Source organism: Poromitra crassiceps (assembly GCF_964638095.1).
Source record: "Poromitra crassiceps genome assembly, chromosome: 3".
In the NCBI taxonomy this organism is placed as follows: domain Eukaryota; kingdom Metazoa; phylum Chordata; class Actinopteri; order Beryciformes; family Melamphaidae; genus Poromitra; species Poromitra crassiceps.
Genome location: NC_139625.1, coordinates 65,111,332 through 65,137,157, shown reverse-complemented (window position 1 = coordinate 65,137,157; position 25,826 = coordinate 65,111,332). Strand labels below are relative to the sequence as shown.

The window sequence follows — 25,826 nt, the reverse complement described above, 5'->3', positions numbered from 1 at the left end:
ATTAATAGCTGTGCCAAAATTAAAACTATGTACTGTATTGTATTTTTCATTTTATATTTTTCATTTTAGAGCAAGTTAAAATAGGTCTGCTCGACTGCTCTATTGTTGAAGTTTTGGCTAAAGCCCCTGAATTCTACAATCATGTTTTAAAATAAAGATGTGTTTAAAAAGCTATTAGTGTTAAAAGCGTGTGTGTTACGTTTTCATTAGCGTTAATATATTACATAGGAACGTACGTGACCATAATTTATTTCAATGTCGAGCTGTCAAGAGGCAAGAGCTGTCAAAGAGGAACAAAAGACCCGTTCCTGGCCAATCCCAGTGCTTGACTGCTGAGTAGGCGGGCACAGGGCGTGGTTTTGCCGAAACCGTGGTGGGTTCCCTAATAACGCATCATCACGGGGCTGTGTTTGTCAATCAAACTGCGGCACACGGTTGAAGCAGCATGGTGGACTTAGCTCTCCCATTGGTGCCGACCATTTCAGTCGGTGCCGGATGGAAATCCCATTCTGCTCTCTGCAAGCTCTGCAATTGGCTCCGAGTCTCCGACTCGCTCTGACTGCGGCTGCGAGTCTGCGACCATATTTGGATTTCCTTTCCAGGCCCCCCGTGTTGAATGTGTATGCCTCTGCTGCTGTACGTGTCGAATCTGCCGAGCTCAAATGCCTGCGCCGCTGCCTTTGAAACAATAACCCCCGCCCTCTTTTTCTCCCCAATTGTACTTGGCCAATTCCCCCTGGTGCCATGGTCGTTGCTCCACCCCCCCTCTGATGATCTGGGGAGAGTTGTAAACTGGCACATGCTTTGCTAGCTGCTTCTCTTCACCTGACAGCGAGGGGTTTCACCGGCAGGACGTAGTGCATGGGAAGATCACGCTATACCCCCCAGTTCCCCTCCCCCACAAACAGGTACCCCAACGGACCAGAGGAGGCACTAGTGCAGCGACCAGGACACTTAATCCAGCTTCCCACCCACAGCACAGACACGACCATTGTCCCTGTATGGATGCCCGACCAAGCCAAACCTGCACCCCCCTGTTGGTAGGCAGGGAATCTAGTGCTGCACTACCCGAATGCCCTGGACTGGATTCTTTATAGTTGACTGTTCAGTAGCAGTTTTCACACTGTATTCTGAAAGTTAAACTGTTGACCTCATTCTTGCTGCTCACCTCTGACAGATCTCCGTTCTTGTGGTGGATGCGCGCCATGCTGTCCAGCCAGGTCTTGCGGAGCTCGGGGGTGCTGGTGTAGGACTTGGCCAGGCTGTACTGCAGGTCCACCAGCATCTCCGGGTCGTTCTCGTGCTCCTTCATCTGCTCCGTGGCCATCAGCACCGTCCTGATGCGCTTCATCAGGTCTTTCACATCCGAGGGAAATGCTGTGTGCTGCGAAGACACAGGAGGAAATGGTGACAGTCATAATTGTATTAATGTAATAATAATAATAATAATAATAACTTTATTTATAGAGCACCTTTCACAGACCGAAATCACAAAGTGCTTTACAAAGCAAAAGAAAATACAGAGAATAGAATACAATATTAAAATCGAGAATAAAGATAGAGGTCACTGAACATAGTGTTCAGGACAGTAAACAATGGGTAGAGCAAAACTACACAATACAAACGGACCACGTTGTTAAAGATACATCATTCAATAAAACATCAACAAAACAGGGATACAGGGCAAGACCGGCATCAGTCACTGAAAGCTTCTCTAAAAAGGTGAGTCTTTAGGAGACGTTTGAAGGACTCCACAGAAACAGCTGATCTAAGGGGCGGAGGCAGGCTGTTCCACAGTTTAGGGGCCATGGCCTCAAAGGCTCGGTCGCCACGGGTCTTGAGGCGTGTCCGAGGAACCTGAAGCAGGTTTAGATCATTGGATCTGAGGGAACGAGCAGAAGTAAGGGGGTGAAGTAGGTCCGAGATGTAATCAGGTGCCTGAGAGTGTAGTGCTTTGTAGGTGAGGGTGATGATTTTGAACTGGAATCTATAGGCAACAGGTAACCAGTGAAGTGAAGTGAAGTGGTCCTGTTTGACCTGGTGAGCAAGCGCGCGGCAGCATTTTGAATGGCCTGCACGCGCCGTAGAGCGGATTTACTGAGCAGTGGGAAAAGAGCATTGCAGTAATCTAATCGTGACGATATAAAGGCGTGAATCAACATTTCCATCTCAGGAAAAGAGCGTGTGGATCTAAGTTTACCAATATTCCGTAGGTGGAAAAAGCATTTTTTAGAGAGCTGTTTTATATGGACGTCTAGTGAAAGAGAGTGGTCAAAAAAGACCCCTAAGTTACGTAGGCTAGGGCGGACGGCAGAGGAGAGAGGGCCAATCCTATTTTTTATCGTGGATGTGACACTATCCGGAGCGATAATGAGCACCTCGGTCTTGTCCTTATTTAGCTGCAGGAAATTTTCAGCCATCCATGCATTCATCGCACTAATACAGTCTAGAAGTCTGGAAATCTGATCTAACTCGTTTGGTTTGAAAGAGAAGCGGAGCTGGATATCATCGGCATAGAAATGATATGAGATATCAAAACTGTGGATTAGTCTTCCCAGTGGAAGCATATACGTTCCAAATAGGAGAGGCCCCAGGATCGATCCCTGTGGGACCCCACAGAACAGCGGAGCAGAAGAGGAAACAAAATTATTGATATGTACACTAAAGCTGCGACCTGATAAAAAAGACCTAAACCAGTCTAAGGCAGTGCCTGAAATGCCCACCCAGTCACGAAGCCTATCGATCAGGATAAGGTGGTCCACAGTGTCGAAGGCGGCACTGAGATCTAGGAGAACTAAAATCTGGTACTCTCCAGCATCGGTGGACATAAGCAGCTCATTTGTTACCCTCAGCAGGGCGGTCTCAGTGGAGTGCCCCGGCCGAAATCCAGATTGAAATTTGTTGTAGATGTTGTGCATCACCAGCACCTCAGTGAGTTGCTGGGCGACTACTTTTTCTAAAATCTTACATAAAAAAGGGAGTTTTGAAATGGGTCTATAGTTTTTAGGCACAGAGGGGTCAAGGTTTGGCTTTTTTAAGATCGGCTGGATGGACGCGTGCTTGCCGTAGGACGGGGCGTAACCTGACGACAGTGACGAGTTTACATAGGTTTGTAAAACAGGACCAATAATTGGTAGAATTTAAAACAATAATGATGAAGGAATGACATCCAGAGGACTTGATGACGGTTTTAGTTTGCTGATCAGTTTGAACAGATCAGCCAAACTAATGGGATTAAAGGAGTTTAAAATTGAGGGACGACTAAAAGTGCTGGTAGACGGACTGCAGGGGCTAGGGAGAATGCTAGACCTTATGTCCTTAACCTTATCAACGAAGAAGGCCAGGAACTTGTTGCATTCGGCAACCGAGGAACATGGGGGGCAGAGGGAGGGGGAGCAACCAGGTTATTAATAGTGTCAAAGATAAATTTGGGGTTATTGTTAGAGGAGGAAATCAGGTTTGCAAAATATGCAGACCGGGAGTCCTTTACCAAAGCATTAAAAGATACTAAGAGTTCTTTAAGATCGAGACGATGTACTTCTAGCAAAGTGGTTTTCCACAGCCGCTCAGCTAGGCGACACCTGCGTTTTAGACAGCGGATGTCTTCCGTCATCCACGGGGTGGCGTTGCAGATGGGTTTTACTCTGGCTTTAACAGGGGCCACTTGGTCTAAGATGAAGAGGCAGTAATCATTAAAAGACAGCAATAGAGTGTCCACGCTAGGGTCACTGGGAAGAGCAAAATTAAAAAGAACAGAGAACTGGTCTGCCGAAGCCTGAGCAATTATACGGGAACGGACCAGACTTTTGGGGCAGGGGGGGGTCAGAGGGGATAGAGAGGTTAAAGAGGATGCTAAGATGGTCACTGATCAAAAAGTCTTCACAGTGAATATTTGTGATGTCCAGGCCAAGTGAGAAAACCAGGTCTAATGTGTGACCGCCAGTGTGCGTGGCACCAGAAACGTGTTGCTTCAGGTTGAGGGATTCCATTATACAATTGAATTCACATGCTACATTATTTGAGATATCATTTATGTGCAGGTTGAAATCACCGAGTACCAGTAATCTATTGTATTTAATAATTGAGGTCATGAAATCAGAAAACTCGTAGGATGTAGGATGTAGGATTCATCTAGGTTTTTAGTTACTGAGGAACAGGGTCTAAGTTGAATCACTATCAGTGATAGAAAGTAGCAAAACTGGGAAAGTCAACGACTTGATCAAGTGTATTTCAGGATTCCCACACCTTCTTAAATATCAATTTCAAGGACTTTTCAAGGACTTTCCAGGCCCAATTCCCTCAAATTCAAGGAGTCAACATGGCATAAGTTTGAGACATGGATCAAGGTTTACAACATTGAGAATTTCCATAATGGGAACTAGCAGGGTTTACAGAAGCAGCACAGACAACAATTATAAAGAGAGAGGCTTGAATGTGTGAACACTTCTCAAGTGTGTGTGTGTGTGTGTGTGTGTGTGTGTGTGTGTGTGTGTGTGTGTGTGTGTGTGTGTGTGTGTGTGTGTGTGTGTGTATCAGGGTAGGAATTTCACTGTTTTAAACAAGGGCTATTTTTGCCCCTGTGAAATATATTTCAACAACACTGTTGATTGCCTGGCATGTTATTAATGTACTTGGCAAAAACATGAGTGAACTAGCTGGCCAGCTAGCTTGTGCTGCCTGTCACTGAGGTAAATAACACTAGTAGGAGGGGCGGGGGTTGTACTGGCCACTTTCGAGTCACGCTTTGCAAGAATAATGTTAAAATACATTAAGTATTAAACTCTTTATTTTATGGGGGCATTTAAAAGCCCCCATCACCTCAAATCCAAGGGCAATTCTATTCTATTAATTTAAGTTTCAAAATCTTTCAAGAATGTCCAGGACCTGTGGGACCCCTGGTATTTGCTCTCACTGCAAGGTGGCGCCCTCCTCTCACCTTGATGTTCTTGTCGCTGTTGGCACAGTTGTTGATGATGGAGAGGGACTGCTGGAAACGGGTTCCTCCGATGCCGATGACATCAGCGATCAGCTGACTGACGGCAATTACCACCTGGACGGGTGGAGAAGAGGGACACATACAATCAACGCTGCACTAATCTACAACTTACAATACACAAGGGCATGGTTACATACACAGACAAACACAACCACAGACACATGAGCACTAGTCACGGCTCCCAGACAATTTTGGAGATCTCCGCCTACCATTCGTCTGGGAACTTCTTGTCGAAAGTAGTAGTTGGAGTGGCGGTGAGAACGACCGCCAACAAACCTACACCCCTTTGTCAAGTTACCGGAAACAATGCTCTCCCCCCCCATTGTCCTCCGTAGAAAAACAAACTGGAGGTACAACGAATCACTTTGTAACAAGAAGAGTTTTTTTTCCCCCATTTACAAGCACACGACTTCTCCATGTCACCGCCCCTTCTGCATAAAGGGCTACGCTAAAGAGTCTGGATTGGTTCTGCAATGCATTTTTTTACTCTCAAATTGTCTCCACCCAGTTTTAACAACAAGAGCTGGGAGAAAGTTCTCAGTCTCTAGTGACGTGGAGACTGAGAAATGAGTCTACATCGACACACAATACATGCAAACAGAGGAAAAAAATGTGTACACATCTTTAGACTGACAGACACACACACACACACACACACACACACACACACACAACGCACATACCTGCAGGTGTGTTCGTACGAAAGACTTGCGGCCTGTGTAGTCGAAGTTGCTCTTCATAAGGAAGTAGAGAAGGTGGGCTGCGTCACTGCGGATGGAGCTCAGCTTGGAGTTACAGCACTTGAGGATTTCATAGCACAGGGAGGCACACATGTCTGCACGGCCATCAAAGAACGTACACGGGAACTGGAGGAAACATGGACAGAGACAGGGTGAGGAGGTGGATGACAGAGGGAAATGAAGTGTCAGGGAACCATGATCAGGACATGGGAAATAGAGAGTGCATGGGGCAAAACAAGACAGAAGAGAAGAGGTAATCACGTAAAAGCTAAGAAGACAAGGTATGTACAGTATGAACCATTGACTGTACAGTATAATGTATGAATGACCATTCCCGCTTCCTACAACTATGAGAAATGAAGCCAAAATATCTAATTTCCGTGAACTGCCATCTTACTTGTGTGGCATCATTTGCAACCGAAGTCTACGCAGTAGAGTCGGGTTGAGCCCCCTCAGCCGTGGAAGTTTGAGAGTGGCTGTCACAGCTGTCAATTACCCCTTTTTATATCATCAAATAACTATTTAATAAAAACAAACTTATCAGGAAAAATTAGCACTTGAACATACATCAGCGTGATACGAACTACCTAAGATGACAGAAACCATCTTTTGGAAAAATGTATGTGGCCTGTACATTAACTTTTTACTGTAGCCAGCCATAAGGGGGTGATGGAGATGTTTTAGCTTCACATTTGAGGAGCCGCCATGATGTCCATATTTTATAGTCTATGGTATGAACATTATAGAGAGCCAAAGTGGAACGTCACTTCCTGCTTCAACACTGTACCAGAGATTTTCATCCGTCATTTATTTTCCCATATACATTTCGTAAAATGCTTATAAAAAGAGTTGTATTGGTTCAAACCAAACGGTACAGATATATTTAGAAACAGGAGCAATCGCATAACATTTCACTCGGGCCAAAATGTTAAAGAAATGCGAGTTTGAAGAACATATTTTTTCGATGTTGTTTTTTTTTGTTTTGGTCTGATTATAGCGTTAGCTGAACGTTTGGTTTGAACCAGTAAAACTCTTTTTATAAGCATTTTACGAAATGTATATGGGAAAATAAATGGCGGATGAAAATCTCTGGTACAGTGCTGAAGCAGGAAGTAGGCGGTCACTTTGCCTCTCTATATGAATACATCTTCATGATCCTTTCACCTTGTAGATGAAGGTCCTGAGCGAGGTGAAGACCTGTTTGAGGGCAGCCTCAGACTGGGGGATCTGCAGGAAGCACAGGTGCACCTGGAAAACCTTCTTCATCAGGGGGTTGTGGCCTAGGTCTGAACTCAACTGGGTCTGAGGACGTCAACAAGCACACGTCACTGTGGAGGAAAACTACTGAGCATGGACAACAGTTAACAGAAAGAGACAGATGGACTACAACATGACAAATCCACACTGAATAAATTGCGGGCTGTTAGAGCGATACTGTACTGTACCTTGAATCCCATGATGAAGATGCTGAGTGTGTCCAGCACAGTCAGACAGACCTCTGTCGCCACGTTGGCCTCCAGCAGACACTGGCTGCTCACGTCTGCGTCCGTATGAGAGTACACTGCAAAACACACACACAAGCTCTAAGTACACTGCAAAACACACACACACACAAGCTCCAAAGTTAGAAATGCGAAAAGTGTTCTTTGCTGAAATTTTGGGGTTTCAATAGACCCCTTATACAGCTGTCAACATTGGAGCTGCGCGCGCATCGTGTAGGCAAAAAGCCATGAGCCCAGCATTGACAGACAGAGAGCTGTGTAAAATCCCCGCTGTCAGGACTGCTCTGTGCCCATCTGCGACACACAGTTAGATTTTAGTTTTAAAATGCTGTTCTCGGCTTATTACCACAGCTTATCGCCTAGTGATAAGCAATGTTATGCATCGCAATTAACATTGGTTAATGGGATACGTCTTACAGACCCATACCACTGGCGCTGTCAATGGATAAAAGACAAGAAGAATTGGCCAAGCCTAGAGTGGCCAGCAATACATAGCGTAGATAATTATTATGTAACTTGCAAAGATATATTGTTATGTTGATAATGCACACAACTCAATAATGACATTATGTAACGTTACTTGGTTGTTAACTAACCGAGCGATGTGGCTGAGCAGCCTACAGCTACAGGCAGCTTACCTGATTATGAAATGAGCACTACAAAGTCGGGCATTTTTAATGATGTCCTCGTTCCAATCAGTTCAATTCAATAATGACATTATTTAACGTTACTTGGTTGTTAACTAACCGAGCGATGTGGCTGTTACTAGCAGCCTACAGCTACAGCTTACCTGATATGAAATGAGCGAGCACTGCAAAGTCGGGCATTTTTAATGATTTCCTCTTTCGGCTTGCAACCAAAGACGCCTACGGTTAGCATTAAAAGCAGTATGAGTTGACGGGATTCGGTAAAACTTTAGTCCTTGCTTTGTTGATAGTGTAACAGACTGTTCAGTGTTGTGTTGTGTTCTATTGCGTGTGTGCGAGGCTGTGTATGTTCCCTCGAGTTGCCGTAGAACAGGATATGTGGGGAGAATTAGGTGAAGCTTGTTATAACGTTACAGCCTGGCTCTATCGTTTATTATTTTATTAACCAAGTGTGAATAGGCGGACCCGAATACTCTGCTACAATAGCTTTCCGATTCTGGCATCCCACTGCACAACATGAAGACATGTCTAGCTCGTCTAGTTTTCCAGCCACTGGAAAACGACTTGCCAGGGCTGCGCAGAGTCTGTCTTTCTGCATCCGTCATGCGCATCGACGCTGCGTGATGTCAGTGTGACGTAGTCGTATAAGGGGTCTATACTCTTTCCATGTTGTTGCAGTACCTACTGGCTGCCAGTAGAGGGTGATTAAGTCCCAGATTACCTAATTCCCCTTTTAAGGGATTCATTAGAAAAACAACTACCGTATGTAAGCAATTAACTCATTGAATGCCAATGACGACAGCTGTCGTCAATTCAAATACTGACGTAGAGTGCCAAAGACGACGATTGTCGTCAATTGCGTTTTTTGACGGTGGGACGTGGATCAATCCCTGATACATCTCTGGTACAACTATTGTAGCTATTGGAGGTCTATAACCTATTTTACAGAACCCTTAGGTGGCGACAGTGCTCTCCACATAACAGAAAGGCAAGGAAAAAACAAAGAAGAAGTCGTTATGGAAACGGAAATCGCATCGCATCCGTATGCATCGATATGCTGAAGCACGTTACTGCAGCTGTGCCTGCAGCAGCCAATCTGCTCCCACAATTGAGCCGCTCCGTGTCGGTTGCGACAGCACATCCGCACATCCACACCGTGGAGTTGTTATTATTCTCAACTGGAAGCATCGTTGCCGGTGACAAACACACGCGGAACGCTGTAAAATAACTGGATGTTGCGCACCCTTCACTGTGCGCACAGCAAACTCAGCAGAGAGCCACCACAGACAGGAGGAGGAGTGTGCAGTTGAGGCGAGGCGAGGCGGGGCGGGGCGGGGGGCATGCAGAGCAGCACGCAACACCCAGACAGACCCAGGCAGCAGGACAGGATTGACAAACGCAAGCCAGAATATCCGATGCCCACCAGCAGCAAATCAAGACCAGCAAGAAGCTGCAACCAGCAGCGCACGCAGGGGCCAGCGCTGCTGGTTGTAGCTAAAAATATTATTCTGCCAAACAAAATTCCCTGGCCTAAACTGTTTTATTGAAGGAAATTATTTTTGAGGTGTGACTACATTAGAAAAGATTAGCTTCAGAGTCAGTGATGTGCTTGAAATGTTTAATTTCACAAAAGGCCAATTATCTCAGCTTCTAGAAAAAAATTGCTGTTTTTGGATGAATCAAGCTATCTTCTCCGGCTCATAACTAAAGAACGGAAAATGGGATCAATAAACTTTTTTTTGCAGATGATAGAATAGAGTCTCATCGTTCTTTGTGCGTGTTCAGTGTTTACATAGTAATATCACACAATATTCTGTGGGCCTCGAGAAATCACTGAAAACGCTCTGAAACTCTGGCACTGGGAGCGTCCGTTCTCCAAAAGTGGCTGGCACTCAATGGAAAGTTGGCAAATGAGGGAACTCACTCATTCAAAAATATATAAATATTAGAAATGTAGGACGCAAAGGCTTTAAAATGTAAACGTTTTTTTTTCATAATGATTTTTACTTGCCATGCCAGCAAGAGGAGTCCCCTCCTCCCCTCTTTTTCCTCTCACATAAAATCTTTGGCTTAAGAAATGCTGTTCAGGCTCCAAAAATCTCCTGCTGTTTATTATGTAAAAAAAAGAAAAAGATAAGAGCATTTAAAATCCTCCCTATTTGCCTCTCTGATGCCTGGAATAACTGAAAAGACCAGATCCAGTTCATCTCACATTCCAGGTACAGGCACAAATGATTCTGCTATTTGTCATGTGAAAGTCATCAGTAACCACGGAGGGGCTTACTGTTGTTGAAGGTGTGAGCGTTTTCCAGCGTGCCCAGCTGCTGCAGGCGGGCATGCAGGATCCCCGCCCTGTTACGAGACACAGGCAGAGTCAGAGACTTCCTGTCTGGAGCCACAGGCCCCGGCCCCTCTTGGCTCCTGTTGGGCAAGGAGAAACAGAAACACACAATTACTGCTATGTCAATTAAACTATCGTCACAGGAGAGGGTGTTGATGAAAAAAATCACACCCTGGTGTTTGTTTTTTAACCCCCCCCCCCCAGATTTCCCTCCCGTTTTCTTCCCAATTGTACTTGGCCAATTCCCTCTGCTGTCCTGGTCATTGCTCCACCCCCTCTGCCGATGTGGGGAGTTGTAGACTAGCTGCTAGCACATGCTTCCTCCGATATATGAGCCAGCCGCTTCTTTTCACCTGACAGCGAGGAGTTTCACCAGCAGGACGTAGCGCGTGGGAGGATAACACTATTCCCCCAGGTTCCCTCCCGCCTGAACAGGCACCCTGCCTGACCAGAGGAGGCATTAGTGCAGCGACCAGGACACATACCCTTAAATCCGGCTTCCCACCCGCAGACACGGCCAATTGTGCCTGTATGGACGCCCGACCAAGCCGGAGATATCACAGGGGCTCGAACCTGTGGCCCTCGTTTTGGTAGGCAGGGAATCTACTGCAGCAGTACCCAGACGCCCATCCGTGATGAACTTAAAGCACTTTTCAAATACTGTTGAAGGTGACACGGCAAAGGGTTTAGGGCGAGATAATGATGCCTCACTGGGAATGCATGGATCAAACGAAAACGGAAAGAAGTCAGACAAAACACACAGCAGGCAAATGAATGGCTGAGGGCACACTGAGAAAGTGTGGGCCGTGGTAATGAGGGAGTGAGGGAGACAGAGAGCTCTTACCCATGCAGGAGGGGCGGGGCCCACGGCATTAACCACAAAACAACTTGCCAGCAGCGTTACAGCCAAGAGAACAACATCAAAAGCAAGGGTTAAAAGAGTCAGTACGGATCCGCTGTTTGTGAGTCTGTGTGTGGGTGTGAGTCAGCTTCTCAATGTAGATTATCAACACGGTTAGTTTCAGTTCAAGAATTAATTTACAGAGATTGGAAATTGGAGATATGGGATGACATCTCACTTAAAGCTACATGCAGTGTACCTGGCGATGAATCTCTTCCCCATGTATTTGAACTGATGAAGGCAAACTCTGTGGGACAAACACAACAAGTAGTTTTATACACAGATATAGACAGACATATTCTACGTGGATTTTAGAATGTGATCAACTTTTGGCATTCATTATTTTTATGTGGCAAACTCTACCCATCTGGTACTCTAAGTGGGTTAAAACAAATGCTAATTATTTTGAGTTATGATTTGACCGAGGTCTCAAACATACACATATCTACTCATAAAATGCTGTACAGCTATGTACTTACTCGATTAATGTGAAAAAGTCCATTAGTTCTGTAGGAGGTGCTTTGTTCCAGTATGTGAACAGGGCCTCTGAAGGAGAGAAAAAAAAATAGAAAAAAGACTGCAATATTAAGAAAAAGTACGGTAACTGTATTGTTGTTGTTTTTACACTTGTGCTTTATTTGTTCAACAGAAAAACAAGTCCAGCAACAAACGCATGAAAGAAAGTAAAACAACACACAGGGGAAAAAGAAGAAGAGAAAAAAATTAAAATACACGTCGCCTACCATCATGTCATACATCACATTGTCAATCAGAGAATCAAGCTTCAGAGAGGAGAGAACATTCATATGCTCTCGTGTTGGGTATACACAAAAAAAATAAAAAATGTACAGTTCAGATACATAACAGCTTTAGCATATCAGAGGGGAGAGGACTCCACCTCCTAGTTAGTCTCTCCTCCTTTTCTGTTCTCCTATAGTTAGTATAGTCCAGTACCACTTTCAAAAATGTATTATATGAATGTAAGCTTGAGCAAATGGGGATAGCCCTATTTTATGCCTATGCACATTCTAAGATTCTAACCCCTAGGGCAGGGGTCCCCAATTACTTTTCACCAAGGGCCACATTTAGCTGAGGGCCGAGAGCTGGGGGCCGAATAGCGCCGGCGCCAAAGATTTGGGGCATTTGAAGGCAGGTTTAGAGGAATAACTCATTTTAAATTAACAGTTGTGATGTCATTATTCAGTATCAGTAAGTGGCCGGGGATTCTCAAAGCATGTTGAGGGTCAATTTTTACTTCAATGTAGAACAGTAATTTCTTACACATGAGATTACTTTTAGCCTTTTAGTCATAAAGATTATTAAAAGATATTCCATATTCCAGAATGAAATGTTATAACAGAAGTGGAGTATTGGCCAGAATGACATGAACATTTGGACACTTATTCAGCGGGTATCTTGCATGTTGCGTTCAGGTGCACTGTAAAAGAAAAAGAAAAAATGCAATTCCAGCGCGGGCTACACAGGGGGCGCTCGCGGGCCACGAAATTGAATAGCTCTGCCCTAGGGCTAGACCACATATGTAACTGTATTATTTTAACTGTATTGTTTGACTAGATTCTACTAGAGCATGTCTGAAATTTTGAGAGTAATGTTTCAGTTCTCCATTGACTTTCATTAGCATTGCTCAGCAAGGCTCTAAAACTATAATTCAGTTTGGTAATGGGCTGGTAAATGGACTGCATTTATATAGCACTTCAATCCAAAGTGCTTTACAATATGCTAACATTCACCCATTCACGCATACATTCATACACCGAGGGCGGCAAGCTACCTCTTTTATCCAAAGAGATTAGTGGACCTCCTGAGCCACAGCTGCCACCCCTGTTTTGTATATTTACGTATTTTCCTAAACGGGGATAGACTCCTAAATGCAGAGTCTGTCTTACCCTCTGACATGCTCTTGAGGATATGGAGGAAGCACATGAGCAGGTTCTTGATCTCATCGCGGTCCAGTTTGTCACAGCGCAGTAGAGTGCTGCCCAGAGCCGATGCACACTGGTTCTGGTGATGGGAGGTAGAGAGACAGAGAGAGAGAGAGACAGAGAACAAATGAAAGAGTAATAGGATGAAAGTGGCTGGCATAGAAGAGTAGAAAACCCCAGAATCCAAACATCCAAAAACATCACTGCAAAATAGAAAACTTCAGAGAAACTTCAGAGAGAGTGCTTTCTTTGGGGAATGTGCACAAGAGACAAAAACAAGTACAGTTGTTGCAGCAGCTCTGTGCTTTGAGACTGCAACATCTATATCTATAGCAGCTTTGAAGAAACACATTTACAGTTACATTGCAGGATTTGATGCAGTAAATGGGATAGATAGATGATGAGGTCAGCTCAACCTCCCCATTGGTATAAAAAAAGAAAAAAGAAAAGAAAAAACAGGAGAACACAGCACACACTCCCTCATGTGGGACACTCTGGAGAGGAGGAATTGGATTTTGGATGTACTGTACAGATATCTGCAAACCACAGTGTACTTTATGTCCCGACCGCACATTTAAACCCAACAAAACCGCCCTCAGCTTCCATTCAAACAAACAAAGTGACCATAGCCAATGAATCCAACCTGGGTACAAAAAAACAAAAAAAAAAACATCTTTGCATATATTTTTGTAAACTGCTTGGAGCACAATACGGGTGGAGTTTACTGACTTGATCATTCTTCTCTAGAGCCAAGGAGGCTTTCAATCACAGGCAATGACACTACATTAACTTTAAAAAAATGTCCTGTGATTGTCTAAACTTTCTGGCACTTACTGCATTGTCTTACAGTAGGAGGCAAACAGCAGCCAATATTTGCAGACTGTTCTCCTGAATACTAGAGGGTAGTTTGCTGAACTCTGTACAGTTCAGAGTGGGATGGAGGGGTCGGGGGTCAAACAGAATACTTGGAGAGGGATGTTTTCCTCATTATTTCCATCCCCCCCTCCAGCTGGAGCAGCCCGGCTGGCAGCTGGCTTGTCGGTATCACTGCCAGTGTCCTGCGGCAGGTCAGACAGCGGCACGGTGAGGAGCGAGAAGTCCATGGTGACCCGCTTGGCGGCGCGGTTCAGAGGTGCGCCTCGGTCCCCGGGGTCCAGGGGAAGGGGAGGCACGTTGACCGAGTGCCTCCTGGTGAACCTCTCCCTCGGCTATAGAGCAGGGAGGAGAGGAGGCGTGGCCAAGGGTAATGGAAAGACTGAGGATGAAAGTCTGGGTGTGCTGTGCAATCACACTATCTACCTCAATGACTTTTAGACTGGAGAGCAAGCTTGAATCACTCATACAGCAGAGAGTTTTAATTGCTTGAGACTTGACTTGATTCATGAAGAGAATATTTAGACTTGTCTTGGATTCTGGTTACTTGGGACTTGACTTTGACTTGTACTTTGATGACTTGAAAAGGTTTGAGACTGACTTGCGACTCGAGCAATGCAATGACTTGGTCACACCTCTTTCACACACTGACAACCTTCAGTGTAGAAAAACTCAGATATGAAATCAAACAGTCACAAACCATGAGTAACTCAACAACTCATACATGTACGCATAACTCAACAACACATACATGTATGCATACAGAATGAACACAAAAATACACATTTCCTCCAGTATCTCAGAAATGATGCAACACCTTATAAGAGAAAACTGCATAAAGTCCAGTCATACATTTTAATATTCCACACGCTCAATATTTTCTCTGAGTGCAACCATCTTAAGCCATCCTTTATTAACTAATGGAGTGATTCATTAATGTTGTTTGTACCAAGGTCTGGGTGAATACTCAATTCTGGTCATGTACACCACACCTACTAAATACTTCCAATCGAACTGTCTGTTCCCTGTTCTAAATGAATGTGCTGACTACTAGTATCAGCCTGGATCTAAAATGAGCAATTTACAACACCGTCTGAGTGTAGTAAGCTACTTAAGTTGCCCATGAACACCACAGGATGGCGATAAGCTGCAAGAAGTAGGACACATTGCCCCTCTCAACTTACTGATAGCATCACACATCCAATTCACTAGTCAACTTGCTAAGGTTACTTCAGGCTGCGGCCAACAGAGCCTACTTACTGTATGTCATTGTTTGTGAAATTCTTGATTTTGATTTGGGGACAGGGCTGGATAGCTAGCTAGTGTTGTTGTTAAACATACTGTCAAATTATATACTGTTTGTCAACCTACGCAATGTTATTGACTTTGAAAATTGTTAGCTTTCTGGTTCATAGCAGAGCCAAAGGTTGTCAACCCGTATCCAAGGTTCACCCTATTTACTGGAGCAGTGAACAACGTTTCCATTGCATGAGAAGCTGATGGGATGGTAATTATTATTCCAGGGATTAGTCAGTTGCCCAGGTGTTACCAGGGAAGCAGAGTTATGGCTTATGAAAAACTTTAATTTTGATAGCAAAACACATGAAAATATAAATTAATGGTCTTTTTTGTTTTCCTTTGGACACCTGGTCATGCATTAACCCTTACAAATGAAGCAGTCACTCAGCCAGTCATCCATCCATCCCTCTACCTTCTCCAGGGAGTTGGTCTTGTCGCTGCTCTTGTCCAGCAGGCTGTTGCCGGAGTCAGTGGAGACCAGGGAGCCTCTGGAGTCGGCGTGGTGAACCGAGCTGATGTTGGGAGTGGAAGTGTGGGGGGAGGCTGCAGGGACAGAGGGATGCATAACCAAACACACACATTGTTGTAGGTCAGCGCAGGGGATCATCAGCAACTGAATCACTCACCACTCTGAAGGGAGAGCAGAGTACAAGCATACATGGAACAAAGCAGATTTGGTACATGCAATATTAACACGTTTGATGTGTGTGGGTTTAGTCAAAAGTTCCTATGTGATCCCAACAATTATTTATTTATTAGTTTTAGTGATAGCAGAGCACATAGCCAAAAGGGCTACAAGAGGAGGGTGCACCTGCTCTACATTTGAAATGATTTATTCATCATTTGTGACCTAACAGTAGTAGTAGTAGAAGTAGTAGTAGTGGTGGCATCTTAATTATTAATTATTGAATCAAAAAGTGCATGCAAGGTCTCCAGTGAGGTTAAAGTAACGTAAACGTCTCTGTGATAAGGTAGAGGAGATGGCTTTTACCTGTTCCGGAGATGGCTCCAAACACATCTTTGTGGAGAGCGTTTTCTAGGCAGCTTCCGGGTTTCTGAGGAGTCACCATGGAATTTGGCATCAGAGAGTCTTCCCTGGTACTCTGCTGACAGAAAGCAAGCAGCAGCAACACGCTATGAGTGAGAAAGTATTCAGGTTTCCAGTTCAAGTGAAGATGCTAATAGTGCTTGGCATGTAGCATGTCAAACTGGCAAATTAATCCAGTACATGACACAGTTATTAGAGATTCAGAGAGATTCAAGTATTCAACCACTAGGTGTCAGGCTTACATTGTGGTTGCCGAGGGCGGCCGACTCCTTGACGTTGAGCCTGTAGACATTCTCCTGGAGCAGGCCGAACAGCGGGAGGTAGAGGGTGGCAAGTCTGGCCTGCTGGCTCTGAAATTGCATAGGTGTTCATGAGTCATACAGTCATAAAACTATGAAATTCAGATAGACGTCAAACTTAAATCCAACCAATAAAGAATATAACAGGCCTAATTCCTTTTAAACTCAAGAGGGCTGATCCAAAACCAGTGCCATATGAAAATACCTGACGGGCTGTGGCATATACAAGGCTGCCAAGGAATGAGCTGCGATGTGCCAAATAGCTTTCTCTTCCCAAGTACAGTATACCATATCTGACATAATGCTCTGATAAAAAAAGAAAGGACTTTAACAGAGCAGTAGGGTGCCTGGGAGCTGAAGGAACTCACTTTAGCAGCGTACCGGTCGTCAAACGTATGTTTGATCATCAGGCTCTTGAGCACCTGAATGGCGATCTGGCGGATCTCTCGGAACTCCTGGAGAGCCCCGCCCACTTCCCTCAGCAGCAGCCCCACCAAGAAGTGGTTTCGACAGAAGTCATCAGTCAGAGAATAGTCCAGCTGAAGATCTGTAGCGGCACCAGTCAATCAATTGATAGGATTAACATTGTATTAAAGATAGGATGCCATCAAAGCAGAGGATATAAGAGAATGGGATGCAGAGAATTTGAGATGTGCTCCGCTTAGATGGAAAGTGACGTTCTGCAGTTTTTACCTTGGAACCTCTGGATTCTGCCTTTTCCGAAGGGCATGGGCAGATTGAGCGGGACATAGTGTTCATGGTTGCATAGGACCCGCAGGAACTCAAACTTAAACTCATACAGAGTCTGGAAGAAAAGAAAACACAAAAAACTATTAAGACCAACATGAATACCTTTTCTCCACCTATCGCCACTGACAAATGAAGTGCTGTGTAACACGTAAGAGGTTTAAAGTACAGTATATGGCTTTATAGCTGGTCACCTTGGGATCTCCGGGTACAAAGCAGTTCATATAGTTGTTGATCTGTTTGAAGATGAAGCCTCTGTCCATGAAGGTGAAACAGCGCTGGGTGAAAGTGAATAAATGTAGTTGAGTGGACAGATACAGAACATTACAAATCTAACATAACAGATGTGATGATTTTTTTTAGCACATGCTTCCTCTGATACATGTGCAGTCGCCAGCTGCTTCTTTTCAGAGTGTGAGTGAGAGTGAGGAGTTTCACCGGCAGGACGTAGCTCATGGGAGGAACACAGTTCCCAGTTCCCTTCCCCCCGAACAGGTGCCCCGACCAACCAGAGGAGGCACTAGTGCAGCGACAAGGACACATACCCTTAATCTGGCTTCCCACCCGCAGACACAGCCAATTGTGCCTGTATGGACGCTCGACCAAGTTGGAGGCAACACGGGGGTTCGAACCTGCCTACCTCGTGTTGGTAGGCAGAGAATCTACCGCTGCACTACCCGGATGCCCTAACAGCATTACAAATCTAACATAACAAATGTGGTGTTTTATTTTTAAATCCAGTCTGCAAAACCAAATGATCCTTGTGGGAAATTAAAGAATTGAACTGGTTTGTTTTATTAATCATATTCAATCAGTTCTAGAGATGGTTTAGTCCTAAAACAATGTTTCACATTTTCATGTTTGCCAAACCACAGAGCAATTTTTCAAGCTCATCCAAATATTAAAGCACAATACTGCATTGCAGGTACTGGGAGGAGAGCCAACCTTGATGAAAACAGCCAGGCTGTGGTTGGCATTGCGAGCCGCATCCAGGTTGTCCTTGTATTTCTGAGTGATGTGTGGCATCAGCATATTGACCAAGGTCTCCACCGCATGGTAGAAAGATGCTGAAAAACGCTGGTTCCTCGAGAGCTGGATGAGAAATGAGCAAAAGGATTAAAGCTTGAAGGAGAGGAGAGCAGAGGAGAGGAGAGGAGAGGAGAGGAGGAGGAGAGGAGAGGGGAGGAGAGCAGAGGAGAGGAGAGCAGAGGAGATGGAGGAGAGCAGAGCAGAGGAGATGGAGGGGAGGAGAGCAGAGGAGAGGAGAGCAGAGGAGATGGAGGAGAGGAGAGCAGAGGAGAGCAGAGGGGACGGGAGGAGAGCAGAGGAGAGGAGAGCAGAGGAGAGGATAGCAGAGGAGATGGAGGGGAGGAGAGCAGAGGAGAGCAGAGGGGACGGGAGGAGAGCAGAGGAGAGGAGAGCAGAGGAGAGGATAGCAGAGGAGATGGAGGGGAGGAGAGCAGAGGAGAGCAGAGGGGACGGGAGGAGAGCAGAGGAGAGGAGAGCAGAGGAGAGGATAGCAGAGGAGATGGAGGGGCGGAGAGCAGAGGAGAGCAGAGGGGACGGGAGGAGAGCAGAGGAGAGGAGAGCAGAGGAGAGGATAGCAGGGGAGATGGAGGGGAGGAGAGCAGAGGAGAGCAGAGGGGACGGGAGGAGAGCAGAGGAGAGGAGAGGGGAGCAGGAGGAGAGGAGAAGAGAGTAGAGGAGAAGCGAGGAGAGAGGAGAGCAGAGGAGAGAAGAGAAGAGAGGAAAGGGAGAGGAGAGCAGAGGAGAGGAGAGGGAAACTTCAAATCAAAATAAGTCCTACCTTGACCTTTCCACTCTCTATCAGATGTTGAGCCATTGATTTCACCAGAGCTTCGAAGAAGTACCATGAGTGCTGCAACACAAACACTGAGTCAATGCACACGAAAGATAATGTTGTAGTGTAAATTAATTTCCAAAACGCAAGTCCTTCTTTTAAGAATGAAAATCTTCATATACAAAATCAAATACAGATCAGGAACTATAGCAGCAGTTGTACTACCTTCAGCAGCTTGTTGCTAGTCAGGAAGTCGGTGGATGGCTTGAGTATGGCTGTCATGGCTTTAGCCAGCTCTTCGTGAACTGTTTTTATATTGGTGGAGGTGTACGGCTCGGGCTTAAACACAAACTGAGGGGGGAGAGCAGAAATCACATATTGCAAGCGTAAAGTAGTACATAAGCAGTAAATACATGGTGTGCTACTGATGTACTACTACATATTTATCGTAAAACTTATTTTTAAAGAATTAGTTAAAAAAATTGTCCTCGCTTAAGAATTGCTTTTATATTTCTTGATTTTTGTTTTTATTTACTCCTTTGTAATGGTGTTTTGAAAAGTCCACTAAATAATATTATGATTCTTATTAGGATCATTCTTATTATTAATACAAAATTGTTCATGCATGTACAGTAAGTGTGCTAAATTGGTAAGATACTGAGTATGGTTATAGTGAAATATTATATATATAATGTAATATAGAAAGATTCTATCATCTACAGTATGATTCTTGTGGAATAATATTGTACCTTAACATAAGACCTCAGGTAATGCTCCAGCCCCTCTTCATGGCACTGTGCTACAACATGAACCATCACCCTGGATAGAAAGAAATGAAAGGAGATGGAGAGAGAGAACGAGAGAGAGAGAGAGAGAGACAGAGAGAGAAAGATGGATAGATAATAACCCAAACTAATTATAAGAGAAAGAGAAAGGGGGAATTGAAACCATCTAGAAAGAACAATCCTGTGATAAGAGTTAGGCAGTTATTCTAAGGCACCGACAGCTCATTTGAACACTACCTACAGTACAGAGCTTCAAAGACTGGCCACAGCTGAGATATAGAAGCAGTGTGGAAGCCATAGGTGGGAGTGTCTGAACAGGATGAAAGCATCATTATTATAATTCTCTTCAGTTTCCGCTTGTTAAAACAGAGCAAATATAGAATTCTCAATCCTGATGCAAGAGAAGATATTCCTGTATCACATAGCTTTCTGCTACTTGGAAACAGCTATTTCATGCTTCTGTGTGACCAAGAGGGTAGCTCCATTCGTGAAAAATGAAGCCAAAGTGGAAATGCCTTAAACCTGCATTCTTACTAATGGCCAGCAGGGGGTGACTCCACTGGCTGCAAAAAGAAGTCTGATTGCATGTAAGTCAATGGGGAAATGACCCTACTCCTCACTTGATTTATGACCTTAGTAAACACTTTCCTAATGAGTTTATGGTTTCAATGGCTAGTTTCAAGTCTTCTTCAATACAGCATGATGTTAAAATACTGTAGATGATAAAGTACACTATGTTTTGGGGCATGATTGTTTTTTGTTTTTCTCGTTCTCTCTATGATATAATAAGCATAATGAGCCGCTGTGTGTCCAAATAATAAGCTATTTACAAGACAATCATAAATACAATAATTTCACATACCCCGTTTTCCTTGCAGTTCAAAACTGATGATCTTTTCTGCTGATGCTAATCAAACCAAAGTTGTCAGGGTGACTTAAACATCATATTTAAAGCTGAAAATAAGGTCCAGGGTGTAAAAAAACAGAATTCTCCTTTAATAAGAAGTCGCCTGTCCAGTGATCACATGCTTGCCGATCATGGACCAATAGCAGGTGGCTCTGTGGAAAACCCCTGGTCTCGTGCCAGCTGCTTCTGGCTCCAAAGAACCAAGATGGCGACAGTCAAAATGCCAAACTCAAGCCTTCAAAATGGGAGTCCACAAACCATCACGGTAGCTACATCCATATTTATTATGCGGTCTATGCTTCTGTGTGTGTGTGTGTGTGTGTGTGCACACGCATGTGCGTGCGTCTTGCCTGGTCACGTTGACAGCCACGTCCTCATGTGTGGCTCTGGTCAGGACGCGGAACAGCTGGTTGAGGATGGTTGGCAGGAAGTTGACCATCACATGACTTTCCATGGCATGGAGACTCTGGAGAGAGAGAGAGAGGGCGAGAGAAAGAGGGAGAGAGAAGGAGACAGAGAGAGAGAGAGAGAGAGAGAAGAGAGAACGAGAGAGCGAGAGAGATGGTGAGAGAGACGGGGAGAGGGAGAGGGTGGTGAGAGAGGGAGAGAGAGAAGTAAGACAAATAAACAAAGATGCATTGCTTAAGAGAGGCTGTGTTTGATAGAACAAGTAGAAGCGGGTGTGTTGTGTTTTCCTTGGAGCAGAGACATGAGGGAATGTGGTTGTGACAGCTGTGAACACCTTCAGGTATTTGATGAGCTCCCCCTCTGAAGCCTGTTCTGATGTCTCCATGCTCTGACAGTGGTGGAAGAAGTTGTGCAGGTGTTGATCCTGAAAGGAACGCATCATTATCTTAATACTGATTCCATCTAATGTCAACATTTTAAAGGCATTTTAAATGGATGGATGGATGGATGGATGGATAGATAGATGGAAATGTATAACTACCTGAGTGTAAACTGTGGAAACCAGGTGAGTAGAGACTTTGAACAGGGTTTTCCCTCCGTCTACCCACTTGATCTCTGGGCCAGAGTGCTGCAATGACAGATGGGCAAAGACAAAAAACATTACTGCACTGCATACTCAATGAAATCCACACTGCGTAGAAATGTCAGGAAATGTGCATTTCTAATACAGTATGTGTAACAATTCTGAACTACAACATGGTGATGGGAGAAAGAGGATTCAAAATGGCCATACAGCTTTAGATTGGATTGAATTGCCAACTTATTCAGTCTATTTTGTAGACGGTATCATTCGGTATCACCACAAAAAGTTTTGATCACCTCCAAAATGCTTGGCAAGTGTGCTTTGTGCTCTCATGGAAAACCTAAAAATCTTATGTCTGCAATGTAAAATGCCAGTACATTTAAAACTGGAATTAGACTATGCAGCAGGCCCCATTGATGGACCATGTTCTTTAACATCTTCTGTGCTAAAAATGTACTGTTTTAGGACTAAAGTCTAATAATAACAACAACAACAACAACAACAACAATAATAATAAAATAAACATCTATGTCTATGCAAAAATAAACAAACATACATGCATGCAGGTAGAGATTCAGCATCTTATTCAAAGACACTTCAATGGACATGACACACTTGCTGTTGCAGAGATCCATAACAGAATAAATACAACATTAAATAAATCAATCCCTGGAATAGTGCAGCTCAACAGAAAAACATGATTGTTTCCCCCCCCTGCAGTAGTCCTACCATACCACTACAAAAAAAAACATATTGTAAACTGACTATTGGAATTATATTCTTCTTTCTGCTCCTTTTCAGTCATGAAAAGCATTGATTTCAAACATGTATTGTGATGTATTGTGTGACCAAATGTATATTGTGCTATTGTGCATTTTCATGACAGGAAAAAAAAAGAAAAAAAAAATTGGGTAATCTTGCTTCAGATCCTGCTTGTACAGGCAGTTACGTACAAAATGCTTATTCTATTAGTCATTTTATTAATTTATATACTAATGTAAATTTCCAGTACTGTATATACCCAGTAGTCCAACCTCAAATAAACAATGCTGTGAAGTGCCACATTGGTGAGTTGCCATGGGTGAATGTACATTTTAATGGATTACATTTGAATATTAATCACATTTCAGAGGCATTTGATGTGAAAGCCTATTGGACCTCTAAAAGGTCCCAATCCAATCATAGTTAATAAGATAAACATCCAAAGATAATCTCTCATCCAATAACCATTGGTTTTGCATCTGATCCTATAGTAGTGAGAGAAAACAGTCTTGGACACTAAATCCCCTGAAAACCAGTTTGGAAACCAGTTTGGCTCTTGAGCCTTGAGTGTGAGATATAGAAATCCACTGAAGTTTCACTTAAAGAGCATTAACAGCCGTGGCTTACTGTGAACGTGCACAATCAAATCCATCCAGAACCTAACTCCCCTCTCTCCTCTCTTCCTCCTGGAGTCATAGGATCATACCCCACACTATCACTACCCACCTTGCTGACGCTGTCCTGGGAGCCGAGGTACCCCGCGGGCAGAGTGGCGGCAACGGGCATCTGCTGTTCGTTCATGATAACCCTGCCATCCCTCAGCAGAGGCAGCCAGGCTGAGCCCACTGTGGAGCCAGAGCACAGAGCAGGGACAGAGAAGACGTGGAGAACAGAGAGAAGAGAGAGGAACGCTTCAGGGACAACCCGTTCTGACTCCCAAGTCCCAACTCGTCAAATGACATTTGGTCAGGACTCCTTGGCATCACTTCTTAACGTACAGGGTACCCCTTTTCCGTTATTTTTTGACATGAGGGATAGTCTCATTGAAATGCCATAGAACTCCCACAACGCCTGAAATCGACGCCACAGGAGTGACAATGAAATAAAGCATTGGCCAGTAAGACGTTGTGGTCGGGGGTGGCAGAGGGCGTCTTTTATGTCGGAGACTGGGGTCCGATCCCCAGTGTGTTCAAAATTCTACATTTCAAACCTAAGTCACATTTAATGACCTTAACAAAGTTCTTTAAGGTACCTAAACATAACCTTAACACAAGTTCTTGGCTACGGCCTTGCAGCATCAAAAAATGACGAAAAAGGTGGGGTCCAGTGGTGTTGAAAAATTATGAAAAAGGGGCAGGCTATCCCGTGCATTAAAGTGACGACAAAGGAGAGAGCATGACCAAATGTCAGTATTTGGATAAATACAAATAAAAATAGTTATACGAGTTGGGAGTGAGAATGTGTTGTCAGGGAAGTCATGATACTGAATGTTTTTTTTCAGCGGGGGGTTCCTATCTGGAGGAAACCCCAGGGGAGCAGGGGGAGAAACTCTGCACAGAAAGGCCCTTTTGATTAACCCACCTGGTCAGTAGGCACTGAGGACATGGGGATGGGGACACACCCTCAGTGCCCACAGGCGGGAATCGAACCCAGGACCTTAATCCAGTGTTAAGTTAACATGTACTGTATCAACATGTATTGTGCGGTCAAGGGCATACACAGGTATATGTTGTATACCCACCTCCATTTCCATACTCCATACTCACTTCTCAGTATATTTATCATTATAATATATTGGATTTAGGGATCGCAGTACACAGTATATTGATCTTCCCTCACCAACTTCTACAATGACCACTTACATAAGCCGTTTTCACACATGCGCTTTATACCGGGAAATGACCAGAAAGCGGTGTAATGCCTTCATGTGTGAAAGTTGTTTTCCGGTATAAGCGCGACCCCGTCATCACAGACATTTCACCAGTTCGGAGGTTGTCATAAGAGCGGTATGTCTGCTTCATGTGTGGGCGTGCCGATTTCCCCCCTCCCCTCTCTGCTCGAGAGAGGCCAGTCCTTCAGTCTTCCGCACTTCGCAGCAGCCCGACACAGGACAGACACAGCGAAAAATTGCAAGCCGCCCAACGCTTATATGTAGAGAAAGCAAATGCACGAAGCGAAATGTGGAAGTATTTTGCTTACGTTGCTGACAGCGAAGGCAAGCTCCTGGACACATCAAACGAAGCCAGTCTGTAAAAAGTGCTTCAACGCGACGCAGGTGAACGGATAAACATCGAACCAGCCAGGCGATTTCTCTCAGACAGGGATCCCAACGTCTTCAAAGATTTCAGTTCAAAGACTGGTCGCGAATGTGAAGGATACATGCCCTCTTAAGTCAAACGAGTGTGATTTATTGTGTGACAAGCAAACTTATTTCACCATCGGAGTTTTGCCGACCCCCAAAATAAGGACGATTCCCCATCCAAGTGCACACGTCACTCCCCACCCGCTCCGCAGTGCCGCCCCGCCCCCCAAAATACAGGCTATTTGACGGCTATATTCACACATGTGAGCGCTCAGGTGTGAAGGGAAATTCCGGGAAATGGCCGATGGTTCCTGTACGCATGTGTGAAAACGGCTATAGATATCTGAAAGCTGCATCCTACCTGGAGCCTCCACCTGGTCTTTCTTCTTGCTGTTGCTGTCGCAGCTAATGTGGTGAAAAGTGAAGAGAAGGTGGTGCTTCTCATGGAGCTGAGTAGGCAGCTCTATCTTTATCTGAAAAGCCAGGAAAAAACACACACACGCTGGGCTTGGTTCCCTGATACAGAGGAAGCTTTTGTTGAGGAAAATTAAAGTGAAGAACGCATATGGATTTATGTTGAACCGTGCTCAAACAACATGAGAAGAGATGAGAGGAGCTGTCTTAAATAGCCTACAAATACATGCATTATTACTTTTAATTCTGACTGCATCATCCCTTTTCCTTTCCCCATTGAGGGTTCTCAGACATGAATTAGACTTGTAGTAAGCAGGTATGGATATCAACTAAACCAATAAAGCTCATTTGTCATTTTGTATTAAAGATGAAACAATACAAGCAGCATAATGAAGCATGGATGATGTCTCCTCTCACCTCATCGTAGAATTCAGGGTTCTGCTGGTGATGCAGGACGGCTGCATAGGCCTGCTTAGTAAACAGAGGACCTCCTGGACGACCATAGATACACTGAGAGAGAGAGAGAGA

General features: G+C 44.4%; 1 protein-coding gene across 2 annotated transcripts in view; it reads right to left on the bottom strand.

Moving 5' to 3' along the window:
• LOC310774327 (dedicator of cytokinesis protein 9-like) overlaps positions 1 to 25,826 on the bottom strand; it is a gene marked incomplete at its 5' end in the record, with an annotated part of 89,039 nt that overhangs the window by 19,315 nt on the left and 43,898 nt on the right. The window contains 25 exons of one of the 2 annotated variants that reach the window (XR_014552593.1): positions 1,169 to 1,384; positions 4,937 to 5,050; positions 5,680 to 5,862; positions 6,901 to 7,038; positions 7,182 to 7,297; positions 10,170 to 10,306; positions 11,327 to 11,374; positions 11,607 to 11,673; positions 13,035 to 13,149; positions 15,655 to 15,785; positions 16,234 to 16,348; positions 16,533 to 16,640; positions 16,958 to 17,136; positions 17,283 to 17,394; positions 17,531 to 17,614; positions 18,282 to 18,428; positions 19,144 to 19,215; positions 19,363 to 19,488; positions 19,887 to 19,956; positions 21,180 to 21,295; positions 21,572 to 21,661; positions 21,779 to 21,865; positions 23,309 to 23,427; positions 25,246 to 25,357; positions 25,716 to 25,808. Coding sequence is in view for 1 of the 2 variants with exons in the window: in XM_083634380.1 (XP_083490506.1) it covers positions 1,169 to 1,384; positions 4,937 to 5,050; positions 5,680 to 5,862; positions 6,901 to 7,038; positions 7,182 to 7,297; positions 10,170 to 10,306; positions 11,327 to 11,374; positions 11,607 to 11,673; positions 13,035 to 13,149; positions 15,655 to 15,785; positions 16,234 to 16,345; positions 16,533 to 16,640; positions 16,958 to 17,136; positions 17,283 to 17,394; positions 17,531 to 17,614; positions 18,282 to 18,428; positions 19,144 to 19,215; positions 19,363 to 19,488; positions 19,887 to 19,956; positions 21,180 to 21,295; positions 21,572 to 21,661; positions 21,779 to 21,865; positions 23,309 to 23,427; positions 25,246 to 25,357; positions 25,716 to 25,808 (2,892 nt within the window). The remainder of the gene's footprint in view (positions 1 to 1,168; positions 1,385 to 4,936; positions 5,051 to 5,679; positions 5,863 to 6,900; positions 7,039 to 7,181; positions 7,298 to 10,169; positions 10,307 to 11,326; positions 11,375 to 11,606; positions 11,674 to 13,034; positions 13,150 to 15,654; positions 15,786 to 16,233; positions 16,349 to 16,532; positions 16,641 to 16,957; positions 17,137 to 17,282; positions 17,395 to 17,530; positions 17,615 to 18,281; positions 18,429 to 19,143; positions 19,216 to 19,362; positions 19,489 to 19,886; positions 19,957 to 21,179; positions 21,296 to 21,571; positions 21,662 to 21,778; positions 21,866 to 23,308; positions 23,428 to 25,245; positions 25,358 to 25,715; positions 25,809 to 25,826) is intronic. The other variant, XM_083634380.1, reaches the window with a different exon arrangement.